At 45.1% G+C, this 19220-nt stretch overlaps 1 protein-coding gene across 4 annotated transcripts in view; it reads left to right on the top strand.

Annotated features, from left to right (window-relative positions):
• The window catches only part of BRPF3 (bromodomain and PHD finger containing 3), a 36685-nt gene extending 18022 nt beyond the window's left edge, over window positions 1-18663 (top strand). For 3 of the 4 annotated variants that reach the window (XM_039467709.2, XM_039467708.2, XM_010334082.3), the window contains exons 9-13: window positions 2887-2980; window positions 7378-7475; window positions 10794-10891; window positions 14813-14967; window positions 16326-18663. In XM_039467709.2, coding sequence (XP_039323643.1) covers window positions 2887-2980; window positions 7378-7475; window positions 10794-10891; window positions 14813-14967; window positions 16326-16509 — 629 coding nt within the window. In that variant the 3' untranslated portion in view covers window positions 16510-18663. The remainder of the gene's footprint in view (window positions 1-2886; window positions 2981-7377; window positions 7476-10793; window positions 10892-14812; window positions 14968-16325) is intronic. The other variant, XM_074397970.1, reaches the window with a different exon arrangement.
• Window positions 18664-19220: the final 557 nt, after the last annotated feature.

A 19220-nucleotide genomic window follows, 5' to 3' on the forward strand; every position in this document is an offset into this window, starting at 1 on the left:
GTGAGGGAACAGTTTGGCTACAGCAGTGTGGGTGGGGTGGGGTGAGGTGGTGGTAGAGGTAGGTGATGGAGGCTGAGGCTCCATCACTAAAGAAAGGTTTTTTTCTTTTCTTTTTTTTAATTTGAGGCGAGTCTTGCTCTGTCGCCCAGTCTGGAGTGCAGTGGCATGATCTCAGCTCACTGCAGCCTTTGCCTCCCAGGTTCAAGTGATTCTCCTGCCTCAGCCTCCTGAGTAGCTGGGACTACAGGCGCCCACCACCCGCCTTGCTAATTTTTGTATTTTTAGTGGAGATGGGGTTTCACCACGTTGGCCAGACTAGTCTCCTGACCTCAAGTGGTTTGCCTATCTCAGCCTCCCTTAGTGATGGGATTATAAGTGTGAGCCACTGCTCTCGGCCTAGAGAGTTCTAATACACATCCAGCAGGAGCTGGTCATGAGTGGGGACGGGAAGTATTAAAGTAAGTCAGACTTCATTCCAGCTCTGGAAGGTTCACAGACCAATGGGCAAATGAATCTCTCAAAATGTAGAGGAACCACAGTGGTAAACAATGTGTTTTTACTTGTCACATGAGAGGTAACATTGCTAGAAGTGTTCAGGGTATTTGAACTGTAGTAATTGGGCTGAGCTGGCCCTGTGGGATGAGGGCAGAAAGGAATAGTTGTGAAGGCTTTAGGCTGGGGTGTGTGGGAACAAGGAAGAGGACAGACTCTCTGTGAGGGACAGCTTAGAGAGAGGCTTCCCAGAGCATCAGGAGCCAAGACTGGAGTGAGATGGGACTGAATGTGAAGGACTTTGAATGCCAGGCAGAGTACTTGTCTTGTTGGGATAGGGAAGACCCACTTTCTTGGCAGGGAGGGGCTGCTCTTGGCTTTTGCTCTTTGCATTCCTCATGTACTTTTATGTGGTGACTTTGGACTGTGTGGCCAGCACTTGCTTTTCTGTCTTCCTGCCTGACATTTTGTTTTAAACATACCTTTCCATCCCATCTGGCCAAAACTTTTCTGTATTAGGGGAGTAAGTTGGTATATACAGGCAAGAGATTTGAGGCCTGGAGTTAGGCATACCTGCACTCAAATCCCCAACTTCTTACTCTCTGTAACCACAGGAAAATTAATTAACTTCTCTGAGCCTGTTTCTTTATTTCTAATGTGGAGCTTCTGATACCTATCTTGCAGGGTTCTAAGAACTGGAAATACCCTTTATGAAGCATTTGGCGTATAGCAGTAGATGGTAGCAGTTATCGTTGTCATCCTCTCAGCTGTATCAGGGTTAGCCATACAGTGCTGAGAACACTGCATTAAAAGAATGAGAGATTCTGCTACTGGGAAATAGCTCTGTACATGAGGGCCACCCAACCTGAGGCGCCTGCTATTTGGAGATACTGCTACAATCCTGTCTCTCTCTCGCCATCCCAGTTGCCTGGCACTCAGGAATATTTCTATACAACCTAAGATGAATCTCACAAAAAGAGATGTTGATCCTTTATATGTGAGGCATCCAAAACACAGATGGCTTCAGTGATTTAAATTGTGGTCATAATGTTAGAGGCAGAGCCAGTTCAGAGGATAGACATTGTGGCTCAGACACCTGCTTTTACAGGAGGGACTTGCCTCACAGTTTTCTAGCTAAAGTGCCTAATTTACAGCTTCCAAATTGGGTGCCTGGCCATTCTGTGCACCCCTCTTGGCTCAGCTATTAGAAATACAGGACTTTTAGTGTTGCTAGCAATTGGATAAAGGCCAGGCACAGTGGCTCATACCTGTAATCCTAGCACTTTGGGAGGCTGAGGCAGGAGAATTACTTAAGCTCGGGAGCTTGAGACCAGCCTGAGCAACATGGCAAGACCCTGTTTCTACAAAGTTAAAAAGTTAGTTGGGCATAGGGTGCATGCCTATGATCACAGCTACTCAGGAAGTTGAGGCGGGAGGATTACTTGAACCTAGGCAATCAAAGCTACAGGAAGCCTTGTTTATGCCACTGCACTCTAGCCTAGGCAACAGAGCGAGACCCTGTCTCAAAAAATAGAAAAGTAAATTGGATAGATAGGAGAATGGAAGCCCTCACTTCAAGGTCATATCCCTGGAATGACCAGTCTTCATTTGCCTCTGAAGGGCTCCCCACTGTAAACAGACCTTCTCTCATTCATACTGAATAGTAAGTAAGTAAGGTATTATCTTCACTTTACAAAAGGAGAGGCCAAAGAAAGACCTCAAAGAAAGAGAAAAGGAACCTGTGTTTCAGAGCCCAGCCTAGAATGCCAGGTTCTGACTCTCCCAGGAAATTCTGGGCTGCTTTAATTCCACTGAAGAGGACTCCCCAATCCTCAATTTGGATTAGCCCTGTGAGATAACTCAGGGTGTGGTTGGTGAAGGGCCCTTATCCTTCTCTAGTCTCTCTTGACACCATCCCCAGAGAATCAAACTAGCTGTTACCAGCTGCATGATGGATAGGGTATGGGAGTGTTTATCTGAAGAGGCAAGGCAGGTGGGTTCCTGAAAAGGGCAGAGAAGAGTCCGTGATAATTGAGGTTTGAAATTAGAAGCAGATCCAGGGACTTAGGAGCCAGCCAAGGTGGGAGAAGTCTCCCTTTGAAGCTGAATGACAGTAGCTGAATAAGCTGTGTGCTATGGTTTCCTTAAAGTAAAAGCAGAAGGATGGGAAGGAAATTGCAGTGTCTGCTCCTTGCCCTAGGCAGCAATATATCCCCCCAAACCTTTGTCTTTATCAGATCTTCTCTACCACCCAAGACCCATTCTTAAAGGGAAAGGAATAGCCATCCTTTCTCCACTCCTCACTGAGCCCTCCTGAGGTGGCTGCCTCACACTGTAGCATATATTAGGAAGGGGGATTTCTGCACTCAGACTCACTGTGTGTGTCCTTGGCAGGCATGACCAACGGCTTTGGAAAACACACCGAAAGCGGGTCTGACTCGGAATGTAGTTTGGGTCTCAGTGGTGGACTGGCATTTGAAGCTTGCAGGTAAGAACACATTCCCCAAAGCTTTGTCAGCAGCCCTGCCACCTCTCCTTTTACTCTCCATTCAGATATAGATTGAACCTCCTCCTGCTTACCTGTTTCTTTCTTCTCCCACTCCTACTATTTCCTGAGGCCTCTGATCTGTAACTCTGGGAGTTCCAAGGAAACAGGGTAACCCTTGACTCTCTGGTATGATCTAAGAGAGTAAGAGCAGTACTGATGCTTTACAGGGTTTGTGGGGCTGAATTTGGACTCTAGAGGATAGGGAAAGCTGTCTCTTATTGCTCAGTGAAATTAACATTTGAACCAACGTCCCCTGCTACCCCTACACACATAGACAACCCAGCCTTTTACAGACTTGGTTTTTGCTCTTTGCCTTTTGGGGCATCATAGCTTCTTCATAGAGGTGTGGTGTAGGTATGTGAAATGAACAAGTAGGAAATTTGGAATTGCCTTTTTTTTTTTTTTTTTTTTGAGACAGAGTCTCGCTCTGCTGCCTAGGCTGGAGTGCAGTGGCGTGATCTTGGCTCACTGCAACCTCCGCCTCCTGGGTTCAAGTGGTTCTCCTGCCTCAGCCTCGCAAGTAGCTGGGAGTACAGGCACGTGCCACCATGCGCAGCTAATTTTTGTATTTTTAGTAGAGATAAGGTTTCACCTGTTCAGCCTGTTGGCCAGGCTGGTCTTGAACTCCTGACCTCAAGTGATCTGCCTGCCTCAACCTCCCAAAGTGTTGGGATTACAGGCGTGAGCCACAGCACCTGGCCTGGAATTGCCTTTTATTCGGACAAAGGCCGCAGCTCTTCTTCTATCCTTGAACTGAAAAGGGATGAATTTCTTCACATTGTTTTATCTGAAGGGAGGGTTTCTCAGACCAGAACCTTAAAGTTTCTTCTAGGCCCAAGGCTTTATGGAGCTCCTTCTCTGTGTTATTCTGTGTTCTGCAAGACATCAGGGTGGGGAGGACTCTTGGAAATGAGAAACCCTTAGTACCACAAAGGAAGAGTGACTTGTCCTGAAGGCTAATGTCTTGGCCCCACCACAAGACTGCTGAATGGATCCTAGGTTCAAAGTAGGGGAGGAAGGTCCCAGGGCAGCACCAGAAGACTATATATTTGTGTTTGAAGTGCTCCCAAGGCAGATTGGGCATGTGTTCTGTTAGACATTCAGTTTACCTGGGCAGTAGGACTACTGGTAGGACTGAGGGGGTCCCCAGCTACTCCTTGGCCCTGGAGTGGTTCCCTGCTTTGGTTTCTTTGAGAGTCCCCTACCCCCAGCCAGTCCTCAAAGTTGACCTAACTTCCTATTGCAGCCTCCATAGATACAGGGGAAGTAGATGGGAAAAAAGTATCAGGCACAGGAAAGGAAAAGAGATTTCAGAATCTTACAAGATGCTTCTAGCCTGGCCTTGGGTTGAAGTTCCTGACTCCTTTCAAAGATAAAGTGCCTGGAAGCCCAATTTATTGGGATCAGGGCAGGATCGGACCCATCAAACTATCCCTTTCTAGCCCTTGACTAAAGGTGGAAGGTGTGTTGGCATCTTCTATGAAGGGCATTCTTTTCAGCTGTGAGCCACAAGAGCAAGCCAGGCCGGGCTCTGGTTAGCCTGCTGATTGAGGTGGTGTGTTTGCCTTTTTGCAGAACTCCAGTGCAGTGCCCTTGATTTATCTGGGGCCCCTTGGAGGAAGTGTGTATTAATATTTCAGGGTTTAAAATAGGAGATTCAGGGGTTTCAACTGCAAGGGTGGTTTTCTTTTTCTTTTTCCCCCTATACTGGGTAATAAGTACGTAAGGGAAGATCTTATTTATTAGACCAGAATTAGAAATAATCTTGAAACAACTGGTCACTTCACTAACCCATCCCCCACCCCCCCTTTTTCACTTACCCCTTGGCTTTATCTTTTCTGATGATTTTTCTGAGCAGGTTTTATAGGTCACTCATTCAGCTATTGATAATTGAATACCTACTGTATGCCAGGTATTGTTCTAAGCAATAAGGTGTCTGTTCTCATGGAGATTTTCTTCTCAGGTGTCTATTCTCATGGAGATGGATGTTAAACCAGTAAATAAGATAATTATAGGTTGGGTTGTGTTTTTAGGCCTGGGTAACTTGAAAAGAGGGCTGAAATACAGGCCATGATTTAGTCAGTTATGCTTTCTTCTATAAATCAGAAACATACAGACCATTTTTGGTGTTGCATCCTGTTTATTGACTCATCCTTCTCAGAGCTCATTCTATAGTAAAATATTAGCAGTTAGTAAGACTTTAAGTAAGACATTAAAATTTACTATCCTTCATATGACAATAACTACAGCTGCCATTTATTGACCTCATGGTACGTGCTGTTCTGAGGGCTTTATGTGTTCAATTCATTAATCCTTATAGCAACACGTGGGGAGTGCAAGTCTTGGAGAAGTTAAGTAACTTGCTGAAGGTTACAGAACTGATGACAAGAGTTGGGTTTTGAACCCAGATAGGCTCCAGTTTCTTACCTACTTTGCTGTGTTCTGTTCTGTTGTATTTGAAGATGTCTCCCCAGTTTTTTTATGTGAACTGTGATTTTTTTTTTTTGTCTTGATGTGAACTTTGAGAGGCTTTTCTGATAAAATTGTGCAAAGCCTCAAAGTCTAATATGTTGGCAGATTTTTGTAGAGTGAATGGGAACTGAATCCTAAATGTAAACTGGGTATTTTTTGTTTTTTTCCCAAATGGTTCCTATTTTGACTAGCAATAAAAAACTACCAACCTAACTACTGGTTACTGAAAAATTATGATTCATTGGGTTTTGGTTAAGCAAAGTTTTCTTAGCATAAGATCCTCATAAAGTCAGTTCTGGTTCAATAAAACAGGAGTACCCTACTCTCCATCAAGTTCCTACTCCTGGCCGTTTCTTATATCACCAAGGGTTTCTTTAAGCATTTCTGCTTTTCTGCAGATTGACCACCTTTTTTTTTTTTTTTTTTTTTTTAAAGTCTCACTCTGTCATCTGTGCTGGAGTGCAGTGGCATGATCTTGGCTCATTGCAACCTCTGCCTCCTGGGTCCAAGCGATTCTCCTGCCTCAGCCTCCCAAGTAGCTGGGATTACAGGCATGCAACTCCATGCCCAGCTAATTTTTTTTGTTTTTTAGTAGAGACGGGCTTTCATCATGTTGGCCAGGCTGGTTTCAAATTCCTGATCTCAGGTGATCTGCCCGCCTTGGCCACCCAAAGTGCTGGGATTACAGGCGTGAGTCACCACACCCGGCCAACAACCTGTTCTTTAAGCATTTTTTAGTAGAAAAAACGGGAGTAATATATTTTGAAGTTTGGATGGAAAAAAGCCCTAGCCACATAATTTTTGACCAGAAACTGTGGTCATACATTAGAATTGCATGGGAAATAATTTGAAAATACTGATGTGCAGTTGGGCTTTGGTTGTAACATTGCTTTACTATTGCTATTTTCATTTTTGCTTATCACTTTTTAGTCTTTGTTTAATACATATTTTGCCTCTTTGCAGTAGCCATGAAAAAAAATTGGTCCACTTTTTTTTTTTTTTTTTGAGATGGAGTCTTGTGCTGTGGCCAGGCTGGACTACAGTAGCATGATATCACCTTACTGCAACCTCTGACTCCCTGGTTCAAGGGATTATCCTGCCTCAGCCTCCTGAGTAGCTGGGATTACAGTCACATGCTACCACACCCAGCTAGTTTTTGTATTTTTAATAGAGACAGAGTTTCACCATGTTGGCCAGGCTGGTCTTGAACTCCTGACTTTGTGATCTGCCTGCCTTGGCCTTCCAAAGTTTTGGCATTACAGGTGTGAGCCACCATGCCCGGCCCACTTTTCAGTTTAAAAAATCCACTTCTCTCTATCCAAGAAAAACTTCACATATAAACCATTTGGAAGTGAGAAGTGATTTTTTTTTCCAATTTAAAACAGTCTTTTCTAATTAAGGAAGTATGATATGTCCACTTTAGAAAATTTGGCAAAGAGGCAAATATTTGAATCTCAAAAATAAATTGGTTTCCAAAGAAGAAGCAATGTGAACCAAAGCAAAGAATTCTGGGCAGATGTAAGATGGCCCCTTTTCATGGCAAGGCTGCTGAGACTGTGGAAGGACTGACAGAAGACTGGGGTGACCTTTCCTTTGGATGAAGTCCAAGGGTTCTGAGCAGGGAAACGAGCAACTCCCTCCAGGTTCAGTCCTTACATGTAGATGACATGGTTCCTCAACACCTCATAGGAACTTTTCAGTGAAAAACATGGGTTAGTGTGAGTTTTTAGGGGAAGATGGAAACTATCTTCCCTGAAGAGTTTTTGCAGCTCCACTCCTGTCAGAGATGAGAGAAGGGAGAAGGGGAGTGGGCATTTTAGTCATTGAAATTGCTCATTTCACCCCTCTCCCTGCTCTGTGTGCAGTGGTCTGACGCCCCCCAAACGCAGCCGTGGAAAGCCAGCCCTGTCTCGAGTGCCCTTCCTGGAAGGTGTGAATGGAGACTCTGACTACAGTGGCTCAGGTGAGGAGCAGTGTTCAGGCAGAGCTCAAGGGGCCAGGCCTTCTGGGGAGCCAGCTCTTCAGGCAGCTGCACTGCTGGGCTCAGAACCAGGCAGCCAGTCCCTGAGCTCCCCAAAACTCTTGGACCAGTGGGCAGGGAGATGGCCTTTTCCCAGGCCAATCATACTCTTTTTTTTTTTTTTTTTTAATTGCATCTTAAATTTGAATAGGTTATACATGACCATATTAATAAAAATCAAAAAGGCACAAAAGGGTGTATAATGAAAGCTACCATCCCCTTCCTGAAACATCAACTGTTAGCATTTTCTTTTATATCTTTCCAGAGGTAATCTGTATGTATACAAGCCAAAACTTGCATGAATAATTAAGAGAGTGAATGGAGAAGCCTGATATGCACATGTTCCTCTAAACCATTTCTCTTTTCCAGTTAAGAATATATCATGGAGATCCTTCTGTGCTTTTTATTGGCTTCCTAGTGTTCCATTATATAGGAATGCCATCATTTGCTTAGCCAGCCCTCTAAAGATGGACATTGAGATTTTTACTTATTATCATAACCAGTGTTGCAGTGAGCAATCTTATGCATAATTTTATATCCATAGGGAGTATATCTATAGAAGTGGAATTGCTGAATTGAAGGAAGTGTGTGTTTGTAATTTTTATGGATACTGGCTGTCAGCATTCACTAACGTACTGATAGCCTATGTCACTGAATCTCACACATACATAACCATGTAGTTTCATGGGCCTCGTCTCCTTGGACAAAAGGAATAAAGGGCAGGGCAGGACCTAGGGGAGAGGTCTGGGGTGGTGCTCAGGTAGGGCAGGTGCAGAGCAGGCTGTTCTCTGCACTCACCTCTGTCCAGCCCTGCTGTACAGGGGTGTGCACTCCTGGATGCCCTGTCTTTGAAGTTTCCATCTAACATACAGCTTACAGGGCTTCTCTTCCTTCTTTCCTTTACCCAACTGCTTTATTTTCCCATAGCGTCAGTTTCTTTATCGTATATGTGTTGATGAATGCATGCCTGTGTGTTTCATTGCTTTTTGTAACTGTCAGTGCCCAAAAGGCAGGGCTCGTGTCTAGATGAATTTATATAGCATCTTGCACAAAACCAGGAGTGGATTGACACACTTTGTGCTTCTGGTGGTGACATCTTATTCTTTACTTTTAAAACCACATGCTCATTAAAATGATGCCAAAGGATGTTGACCTCCCATAGTTCCATCACTGTAACATGATTGTCTTCATTTCTCTGCGTTGCCTTCTGTTTATTTTAGGCACATTTTTAACAAAATGCTAATCCAAACACACGCACTTTTGTATTCTACTTTTTTCAATGTTATTTTATACTTTCTTCATTTTGACACATAATCTTTATATATCTCATTATTGGAACAATGATCTAACAATGCATTATAATTTACTTAACCATTCTATTGTTAGACATTTGGGTTATTTCCAGCTTTTAACATCATATATAATGTAGTGAACCCATATTTTTGTTTAAAATTCTTTTATTCATCTTTAAAGTTATTTTTCTTAGAATAAATTCCCAGGGAAGGAATTTACTGGAACAGGTGGTTCATACATTTTTTAAATGGCTCTTCAGACATACTGCCAAATTACATTCCATAAGGATGGGTTTGGTCTGCAGTTGCATCAGTAGTATGTGATTGCACCAGTTTCCACTCAGTCTACCTCTTTTGTATTGAATTTAATCTTTTTATTGTTAACTGCTATTGACTAAATAGGTGCAGAACAGTATCTTATTATAATTTTTGAACATTTTTTAAAATTACAAGTAGAATTAAGCACAGTGGCTCATGCCTGTCATCCCAGCACTTTGAGAAGCCAAGGCAGAAGGGTTGCTTGAAGCCTGGAGAGTTGCTTAAAGCCAGGAGTTTGAGACCAGCCTGGCAACATAGTGAGATCTTACCTCTACAAAAAATTAAATAAATAAATAATTTTTTTTTTAAGGCGAGATAGTAATATTTCCTTAAAAATAATTGGCCGGGCGCGGTGGCTGAAGCCTGTAATCCCAGCACTTTGGGAGGCCGAGGCAGGTGGATCATGAGGTCAAGAGATCGAGACCATCCTGGTCAACATGGCGAAACCCTGTCTCTACTAAAAATACAAAAATTAGCTGGGCATGGTGGCGCGTGCCTATAATCCCAGCTACTCAGGAGGCTGAGGCAGGAGAATTGCCTGAGCCCAGGAGGCGGAGGTTGCGGTGAGCCAAGATCGTGCCATTGCACTCCAGCCTGGGTAACAAGAGGGAAACTCCTCCTCAAAAATAATAATAATAATAATAATAATAATTTCCACTCTGTTAGATTGGGACTTTTTTCCTTGGTTGAGTATGATCACCTGTGCATTCCAGTGTATAGATGTGGGGAGGGGAAGAGAGGTTCTTTTGTGTGTTCAGAAACATCTGTGAAGCACTCATTCACATGTGCTAGTGCACTGAGTGCAGAGCAAAGTAAGATGAAAAGATGCAGTGCCCGCCCCAGGGATACCCAGTCTAAGGTTCTGACAAAAGAAGGCATGTGAAGGACTTGCAGACTGCTTGGCTCTACTGAGTGCTGTGCATCCAGGTGACCTAGATGACCAGGTGTGACTCTGTCAGAAAAGAACTCATTTAGCAAGTAATTTTACCAAGATGTCCTCCCTGGGATCTTTGTTCATGAAGCCTCCATCATGAGGACTCCCCACTCAAGGAGGCCCAGAGAGCAGTATGTAGCATTGCCCAAGCTGGATTATGGCCCTCCTTCCCTAAGGCCCTGAGGATGAAGCAGTTACATTTTTCCAGGGAAAGCCATCTTAGGGTTCTAGTTCAGAGGTCGGTGAACTATGGCCTGTTGCCTATATTTGTATGGTCCATGGGCTAAGAATGGTTTTTACATTTTTAAATGATTGAAAAGAAAAATCAAAAGAATGATATTTTATAACATGTGAAAATTATATGAAATTCAGATTTCAGTGTCCAAAAAGTAAAGTTTTATTGGGACATAGATATTTATTCATTTATAGATTGTGTGTGTGGCTGCTTTCATGCTATGCCAGCAGTGTTGAGTAATTGCAACAGAGCCCATGTTGCCCACAGAAGCTAAAATACTTACTATATGGCCCTTTACAGAACTAGTTTGCCGACCCCTGATCCAGTCTAACTTCTAAGGAAAGGAGAGGGAAAAGGAAGGGTGGAGGGAATGTTGTGACTCATTCCTGGGTTGCCCCGGTCAAATGGAGGCCACAGGCAGGTCTTTTGGGCACCATTCCAAGTCCCCTTTGGGTGCTGTCTCCTCCCCTCCCCACTACCAGGCAGAAGCCTCCTGCTGCCCTTTGAAGACCGCGGAGACCTGGAGCCCTTGGAGCTGGTGTGGGCCAAGTGCCGAGGCTACCCCTCCTACCCTGCCTTGGTGAGTCTGCCCCAGACACCACCGTCCTACCTCCCCTGGGCGGTTCTGGCCCCCTGCCTTGCCTTGGGGGCTTATCTGATTGGATTAAACCAGCAGAGTGTGGTGGGAGTCAGGGTGCCTTTAGCTGTAGAAGGGAGGGGGGTTTTGCCCCAGCCTGGGTGGGTCAAACTAGCAAGGCTCCCAGTTTGGGGCACTAAAAATAGACTAACAGTATGCAGATCAAGGCTAGGGTTCTTAGAGTTTTAATAGCATTTATTTATTTGTTTATGCATAAAAGTAACAGGGCCCATTGTAGAGAATCTTTAAAGCTACTGATAATGCTTAGATGTTTTATTAAACATTTGTCATGCTGAGTCCTTGAAATACTGAGGAAAGTATGATTATTCCATTTTGTAGGGAAGAAAACTGACGATTTGTAGTCATCCAGCTAATAAATGACAGGGTTGGAATTTGAGCCCAGGGCTTAAAATGTGTGATGTCAAAGTCTGTGTTCTGAGCCACTGAGTTCAAAATCATCCACAGTCCTGTCTATTCAGGGATAACTTGGGGTGTATAGCCACTTACCCTTTAATAAAAATTTTATAAGTATGCATATATATGAGACCATACTGCTTTTAGCCTCCTTTTAACTTAACAGCATATCATGAACATACACATCTTATGCCATTAAACATTCTTTGTCAACATCACTTTTAATGATTGCATCGTCTTCAGTTGTATGCATGTACCATATTTTAACCATTCCCTAGTTGGTCACTTAGATTGTTTTGAATTTTTCACTATGATAAACAGTTGGCAATAAACATCATTGTAGCTTTACCCTTGTGCACATCCATGATTATTTCCTTACAGTGAATTCTTAGGAGTGCCTTCTTGGGGCAAAGTCTATGCAGAAATCTGATACAAGTTGCCATGTTGCCAGAATTTCATTTTGGTTTATACTCACACCAGCAGTAACTAAGCTTTTCACTTCTTTCATAGTAGCAGCAGCTAAAACTTCAGTTCTTACCACCTTGATTATTATTTCTGAACTCTTTCTTAGTTGGGAAGGTAGTGTCCACTTGGCTCTGAAAGATACCACTGATACTAAACCTTTGGGACATGTGAGAATAATCTGGGGGAATTTTTAAAACAATACCCATAGCAAGTCAGCTCCACCCCAGCACTATCAAATTAGACTCTCCGAGGCCAGACTGAGGCATGAATATTTTTTAGAAAACATCCCAGATGATCTATAGCCAGGGTTGGGAAACACCCTACCAGCCTCTTAATGTATACAGGACTCTGGGTTTCTCCAGCCCCTTCATATCTGCGACTCTTTTTTTTTTTTTTTTTGAGACGGAGTTTCGCTCTTGTTATTCAGGCTGGAGTGCAATGGCGCTATCTCGGCTCACCGCAACCTCCGCCTCCTGGGTTCAGGCAATTCTCCTGCCTCAGCCTCCTGAGTAGCTGGGATTACAGGCATGTGCCACCATGCCCAGCTGATTTTTTGTATTTTTAGTAGAGACGGGGTTTCACCATGTTGACCAGGATGGTCTCGATCTCTTGACCTCGTGATCCACCCACCTCGGCCTCCCAAAGTGCTGGGATTACAGGCTTGAGCCACCGCCGGGCCATATCTGCGACTCTTAACAGCAGCCTTTTAAGACAAGAAGAGGAGGAATTCTGATCCTGTTTGGTCAGATAAGGAAACTATGGCCCAAAGAGGTTATAGTAGTACAATTTGTTGGAACCATATTGGAAACCACGTTGCCTACTCTAGTCCCTCCGTAGCAGTAGTAGGTGGGGAAAATCCTTGCTGTACTACAGCAGCTGAAGAGTGAGGGCCTCGGGCTGCCTGCCCTTCACAGGGCTTTCTGCCCTGCCAGTGGTGAAACCACAGGACTCCCAGCTCATTCATTAAAGAAGTGATTAAGCTGTGCAGGTTTGGATTTAAAAAACAAACAAAATACCTCACAATGCAAAAACGCTCATCTAAAACTCATCTTTTTTTTTTCTAACTACCTTCTTAATTATATACTTTCTCTCATGATTAAAGAAATTCAGCCACCACCTGAACACAACCTGTGTTTTTATTTTGGTGTATGCTCTCCTAGTCTTTTTCCTATGCATTCTTCAGTGTGTATTTGCATCCATAGATAGTGGGTATGCAGTTTTTAATTTTTTCTGGCTCTTGTCTTGTTTTTTCCTTGTCTTCTAAACATTTTTTTCTTTTCTTTTTAAGAGTAATATACCACATTATAGAAGTTTGGAAAAATAAAGGGGAAGGAAACAACACAAACCCCACCATTCTAATGTTGACTCCACGTATTTTGTATCGTTCTTAGTGTTCATATATTCATCTTATAGTTGTAATAATAGTGTACGTACACATATGTAAAGCCTTGTTACCATGTTGTTTTACATTTGCATAGTATTCTTGTTTTACATTTGTATAGTATTCGTTGAGTGAATGGACCATTTATTATTTTGGGACACAAAAGCTCTCCTCAGATAGCAGACTTACCCACCTTGTTTTTGCCCCCAGGGGAAATTTTTCACAATCTGTCCTCTGCAAGAATGCTGGCTTCCAAGGCAGGAACCAGCATGCCTTAGTCAAGAGGAAACGTTGTCAGAGTAGCCTCTTTGTCTTGTTTGGTAATCAAGGAAGCTCACAGGGGCTTGTATGGTTGTTCTCGCTAGAACCGTTTACTTCAATCCCTGGGAGTTTGACAGACAAGCTGGGAGAGAGAGTTTTATCAAATTACACACCTGGTGGGTAGGGTAAGGTGATTTAAGATGGTAAGTTTACTTCCTTAGAGTAAACTTCTAACCAGAACAGCTGCTTTCAGCTGCTTATCTTGAGAGGGATGTAGTGAAGTTGGCAGACATGCAAAGGTAAATAATGAGAGCAGTTTTTTATGAGAAGGGGCCCACTGGGACAGCGTATAGGAAGTAAGATTGCTGTATCTCTGGAGAAGTCTGCTTCCTCAGTAAGTTCCCAGTCTTTGCTCCCAGAGCGATTAGCTGTCTGCTCTGGAAGCAGGGGCTGTGTAGGAGGCAGTAGGCTGCGGAGGCCCAAGCCTTATCTGGTTTTAGTCCCAGTGTGGTTTTAGCCCCAGTGTGGTTTTAGCCAGCTACATCCTGCCTCTGTGCTTGGTGTTTTCCTCTGTCGGCTAACACCTGTCAGCAGACTTCTCAGCATCAGCAAGAGATTGAAATGAGATGCTGTGTGAATAATTAGCTTTGGAAACTTTGAAAGTGCTCCCTAGTCCTGGATTTTGATTGTTGTATTGATGCTGCTAGGCCTTTTGCTGAGCACCTACCTTCTCTGTGCTAGGCAAGGCGGGGCTGGATGCCAGAAGCAGACCTGAAGAAGAGAGGCCAGCTGCTGCCCTTGTGGAGCTTGTTGCCTCAAGGATTAATGCCTCAGTGGCCCTTGTTTTCACCCCCATCCCACCCCCACCCACCCCCACCCCCCGCCGCTCTTCATCAACCTCTAAGCTCATTCTCTAGCTATACACTAAGATCTCTGCTCTTACCATGGAGGTGTCACAAATGTATCTGGTCCATATATCAGGAAGGATAGTAGTTAGACAGAAAGGTAGTGGATAACCAGAGACCTTGTTAGACAGAACCAACTGGATGGTCTTCCCAGTGCAGAGCCTTCTTCATAGCCATGGTACCTAGGGAAGGCCCCCAAGCATTTGAGGTGAATTGCAAAGGTACTAAAGGGAAATTGACAGGAAAAAAGTGACCTCTACTCTTCTCTCCTAAAGGATATTGGAGGAAGGGGTTTGCCTGTCTGGTCTAGACGTCAGAGATATCCCACTCAGGCCTGATACTCCCCTGGTGTAGGTGCTTTAGCAGTTGGTCCTGCAGCTGGGGCACTGCTCACCCTGGCCTCCCTCACTGAGTGCCCATCTTCTATTCTGCCTCCAGATCATCGATCCCAAGATGCCCCGGGAGGGCCTCCTGCACAATGGCGTTCCCATCCCTGTCCCCCCGCTGGACGTGCTGAAGCTGGGAGAGCAGAAACAGGCAGAGGCTGGAGAGAAGCTCTTCCTTGTCCTCTTCTTTGACAACAAGCGCACCTGGTTAGTGGGTGCTGCTGTGAGGGGGCTGAGGGGCACACCAGGAGTCTGTGTCAGTACTGCTGTGCTAGTGAGATACACAGGGGCCATGGATGCAGTTACCCTTGTCTCCACTCAGGTGAAGGGGATGGTGTTACTTGCCCCATTAATAGTAACTGAGGGGTGTTGCAGATCAGATTCCCTGGGAAACACTCTGAGGTCAAGACCTGCATCAGAAGGCTTATTGAGGAGAGCTGTAGGGTGGGAGTGAGGCAGCACTGGGCAGAAGTTGAACCACAGCCCACTTGCTGCCTCTGCTCATCCACTGGGCACATCTGGAGCTGGGTGGCTCAGCAAGATAGAGACATCAGGAATTGGGGCTATGCCTTTTTACCCTGTGCCAACTAGTTATTGAATGCCACTGCTCTGAGACAGGGGTGTGGCCTTGGGCCAGAGGCTTCTTTGGTGGAGGGTGTTTGCTAGAGAGGGACTCAGATGAGAGCCTGTCGGCTTCTAACACTTCCTGTAGCTTCTGGGAAGCATGTTTCCATCCTGGACGGTTCTGGCCAGTGCAGTGTCCACTACAGGGGACTTGCTCATTCATGGTTTACAACACTTAAAAGTTTCTCTTAGAACCAGCAAGAGAGTCCTTTCACCTTAGCTTCTATAGAGTGAGGAGGTAGAACTAGCTAATAAAAATAGTGATGATAGTAGCTGCCATTGAGTGTTTACTCCATGTACTTACACAGATCATTTTATATATCTGATCACTTTTAATCTTCATTTAAATCTTCATTAATGCCCCTCATAATCCATTTTGCAGATGAGGAAGTTGAGGCTCAGAAAGTCTAGACCCTGTAGTCAGAACTGGGATACAAAACAAGATCTTGCTCCAAAGCCTGTATTGTTAGCCACATGTTATATTCACCTGGGGAGCTTTAAAAACACACACACACAGGGTACAGGTCCCACCACAGATCAGTTTATCAGTTTCTGGCATCAGCTCTACTTCCTAGCCATAACTCTGTAATTCTCTAAAGCAAGGCGAGACTCAGAGCCCTCCAGGGTGGCTCATCTGGCCCCAGAGGGCAGCGGGTGGGCCTCTCTTAGCCTATGGACCCTGACACCTCTCCAGAGTGAGGCCCCAGAGAAGGACCCAGCTGCAAAATGGATTCCATGCCATTCCTCCACTCCACTCCTGCATATCCTGCTTGCTGCCCTAAACTGCTGTGTTCTTGGTGGCCTCCTACATGGAGTCTCCCAATTTGCATCCCTCTGCCCTGTACCCTCACCCTGGCTTTGCTGGTCCTGGCCAAGTGGGGCCACAGGAGCCCCCTGTGAGACCCACTACTGCCCAGTGTCTTACTGTGCTTGCATTTCAGGCAGTGGCTTCCAAGGGACAAAGTCCTGCCCTTGGGTGTGGAAGATACCGTGGACAAGCTCAAGATGCTGGAAGGCCGCAAGACCAGCATCCGCAAGTCAGTGCAGGTGGCCTATGACCGCGCGATGATCCACCTGAGCAGAGTCCGGGGGCCCCACTCCTTCGTCACCTCCAGCTACCTGTAAGGGCAGGGCTGGGCCTACATCTGCTTGCCCTGCCAGATGTATGGCTGGCAGCTTCCCTCTCTCGTGGCAGGCCAGGGACTGGGCTTTCGCCCCACCATGGGCAAAGCCCCAGTTTTGACCAATTGCATGGTTCCCCTGGCAGGCCTGCTGTGTGCCAAAAACTCCCACCCAAGATCCCTCAGGGGATATTTCACTAAAGAACCAGTTAGAAGTAGAAACAGCTGTGGGGCTTGGGCCTAGCTTAGGAGATAGACCCGGCCCAGATGGGAAGAGGTCCTGGGCTCCTTCTTGAGGGGCTGTCTGGCCCCCTCCATCCTACTCCCACTAACTACACCTCAGGGCGGGTGAGGTTCTGACACTGATCCCAGAGATGCTGTGGATATGCCAGGGTCCCGAGGGGAATCTCCCCAAGCTCATTCTCTCTCCCCCTTGTCACCTATTCTCACACTTCTTTCCTGTCCCATCTTCTGCACCCATTGCCCAGTCTTGCTTTCTCTTTCCCATATTCCCTTTTCTTTTTCTCTTGTGCCAAACTGACAGAAACCGTCACCACACTGGTCTTTTTCTTTAATGTCTCATTCGCCTTGAGGCCAGCTGCTATGCCAGGTCGGTGTCTCTGCCAAGTTCCTCAGGGCCCAGAGAGAGGCCAGCCCACAACCTGGTGACCCCCTCCCCCAGGACACCACGTCCCACCCACAGACCTTCCCTTTTGCTGACGACACAACTTCCCAGCTCTGTGAGTATGTCCTCTGTATTGAGGCGGGTCCTCTCTTGCTTTTTCCTTTGCTGCCGCAAGGTGGGCCAAGCCTCCCGGGTGGGCTCCTGTCACACTGGGTGTGCGAGTGTCCATCTGTCCACGTAGATGTTGAGGGTAGTTGGGGTGGAGCTATGCCCGTCAGCCGAGTCTGCCCTCTTCCCCCTTTTCTCCTCATGGACTTTTTCTGTAATTGTAGTCGTAAGTTTCACTCTCTACCACCTGGATGGCATGGCGCCTGCCACCAAACATCTTCCTGGCCTGCGCTCTGCCGTGCCCTGCTTAGCCTCAGCTACTCCCACTTCCCAACTCCAGGGAATGCATTACTTTTATTTCAAACCCTCTGCCTCCTTCCTTCTTTCTCTTCAACCTCCTCCCCACCTTCACCTTCTCAAATATGGAAGGGAAAAAAAAAAAAAAAAAAACTGTGAACGGGGAATGCTGACTGACCAACACAACTTTCAGAGGCTTCAGTGTCTGTTCTCTGGACATTTCTTTTCACCTTCTGAGCACCAAAGTCGCAGGGCCAGTTGCAGGCTGCTGATTGCCATGTTGATTTTTAACCTGATGTTCTTTTTAATTGTTTTAAATTTTTCATAGGGGAGTTTTGGACAAAACAAAGTCACTGGGGAGATCACTGCCATTTTTACACACTTGACTTTTTAAAAATACAACCAACCAACCACAACTTCTTATACATTTGGGACATGAGCCAGAGTTTAAAAGGGAACCAACAAAACACTATAACTTAAAGGATGGGGTTTTGAATTTTGTACAATAATAAAAACATAATACAGCATATGGCTAGGGAAGGACATGGTGTATATAATTGTAAAATACTGTTCTAAATTATTCAGGCCTATAGTTTCCATTATTGGAGTCCTCCATTGTGTGGCCACACAGTGTCGTTGATTTAAAGGAGCCAGTGCTTCCCTTCTCCCCAGGTAGTTGGTCGGCTGTGGACTCTGTGACCTTTGTCTAAACCTGTGTTGTAACATCTTGGGGCTTTCTCCCTCTTTCTATGTATATCTTTCTCTTTCCCCCACAACACTTACTCTTCTTAGTCTCTCTCTTTATTTTTCAATCTCTGAATCTTTCGGTCTCTCTCTCTGAGTCTCATTTTTTAAAATGCTCTTTTAGAACGGGAAACGGCTCAGATCCTGCTGTGGCATGGGGCCTATGTGTCTCTGTCGCGTCTGCTGTGAAGCACATGATGCTCTATTTATTGTAGAAAGTGACTTTATTTGCTTTCTAGAATTGTTTATAACAGATGGTATAAGAGAGGTAATAAACAGAAAAATCTATGCTTGTAAAGAATACAAAAGTTAATTTTACCTACTATAATATGACTGTCTGAAACTTATTTTCTCTCTGAGAAATAAATGTTCTAATGGGCAGTAGTTGCTGTGCTGTGTTGAATGTGATCAGTAGGGGCCTACCCCTGTCTTAATCTCTACAGCCACCTCCTCAACAGACCAGGACCATTGAGAATGGGGTTGTCTAGCTAGCTATTGCAGTTTGCTAGCTAGTGAGGGCTCTTTCTTTTTTTTTTTTTTTTTTTTTGAAACAGGATCTCACTCCGTTGCTCAGGCTGGAGTGTAGTGGTGTGATCATAGCTTACTGCAGCATTCATTTCTTGGGCTCGAGAGATCCTCCTGCCTCAACCTCTCCAGTAGCTGGGACTACGGGCACATGCCATCATGCCTACCTATTTTTATTTTTATTTTTTATTTTTTGAGACGGAGTTTCACTCTTGTTACCCAGGCTGGAGTGCAGTGGCACAATCTCGGCTCACCGCAACCTCCGCCTCGTGGGTTCAAGCAATTCTCCTGCCTCAGCCTCCCGAGTAGTTGGGATTACAGGCGCACACCACCAGGCCCAGCTAATTTTTTTTGTATTTTTAGTAGAGACGGGGTTTCACTATGTTGACCAGGATGGTCTCGATCTCTTGACCTTG

The sequence above is a fragment of the Saimiri boliviensis genome, chromosome 4 (genome assembly GCF_048565385.1).
Source record: "Saimiri boliviensis isolate mSaiBol1 chromosome 4, mSaiBol1.pri, whole genome shotgun sequence".
NCBI lineage: Eukaryota > Metazoa > Chordata > Mammalia > Primates > Cebidae > Saimiri > Saimiri boliviensis.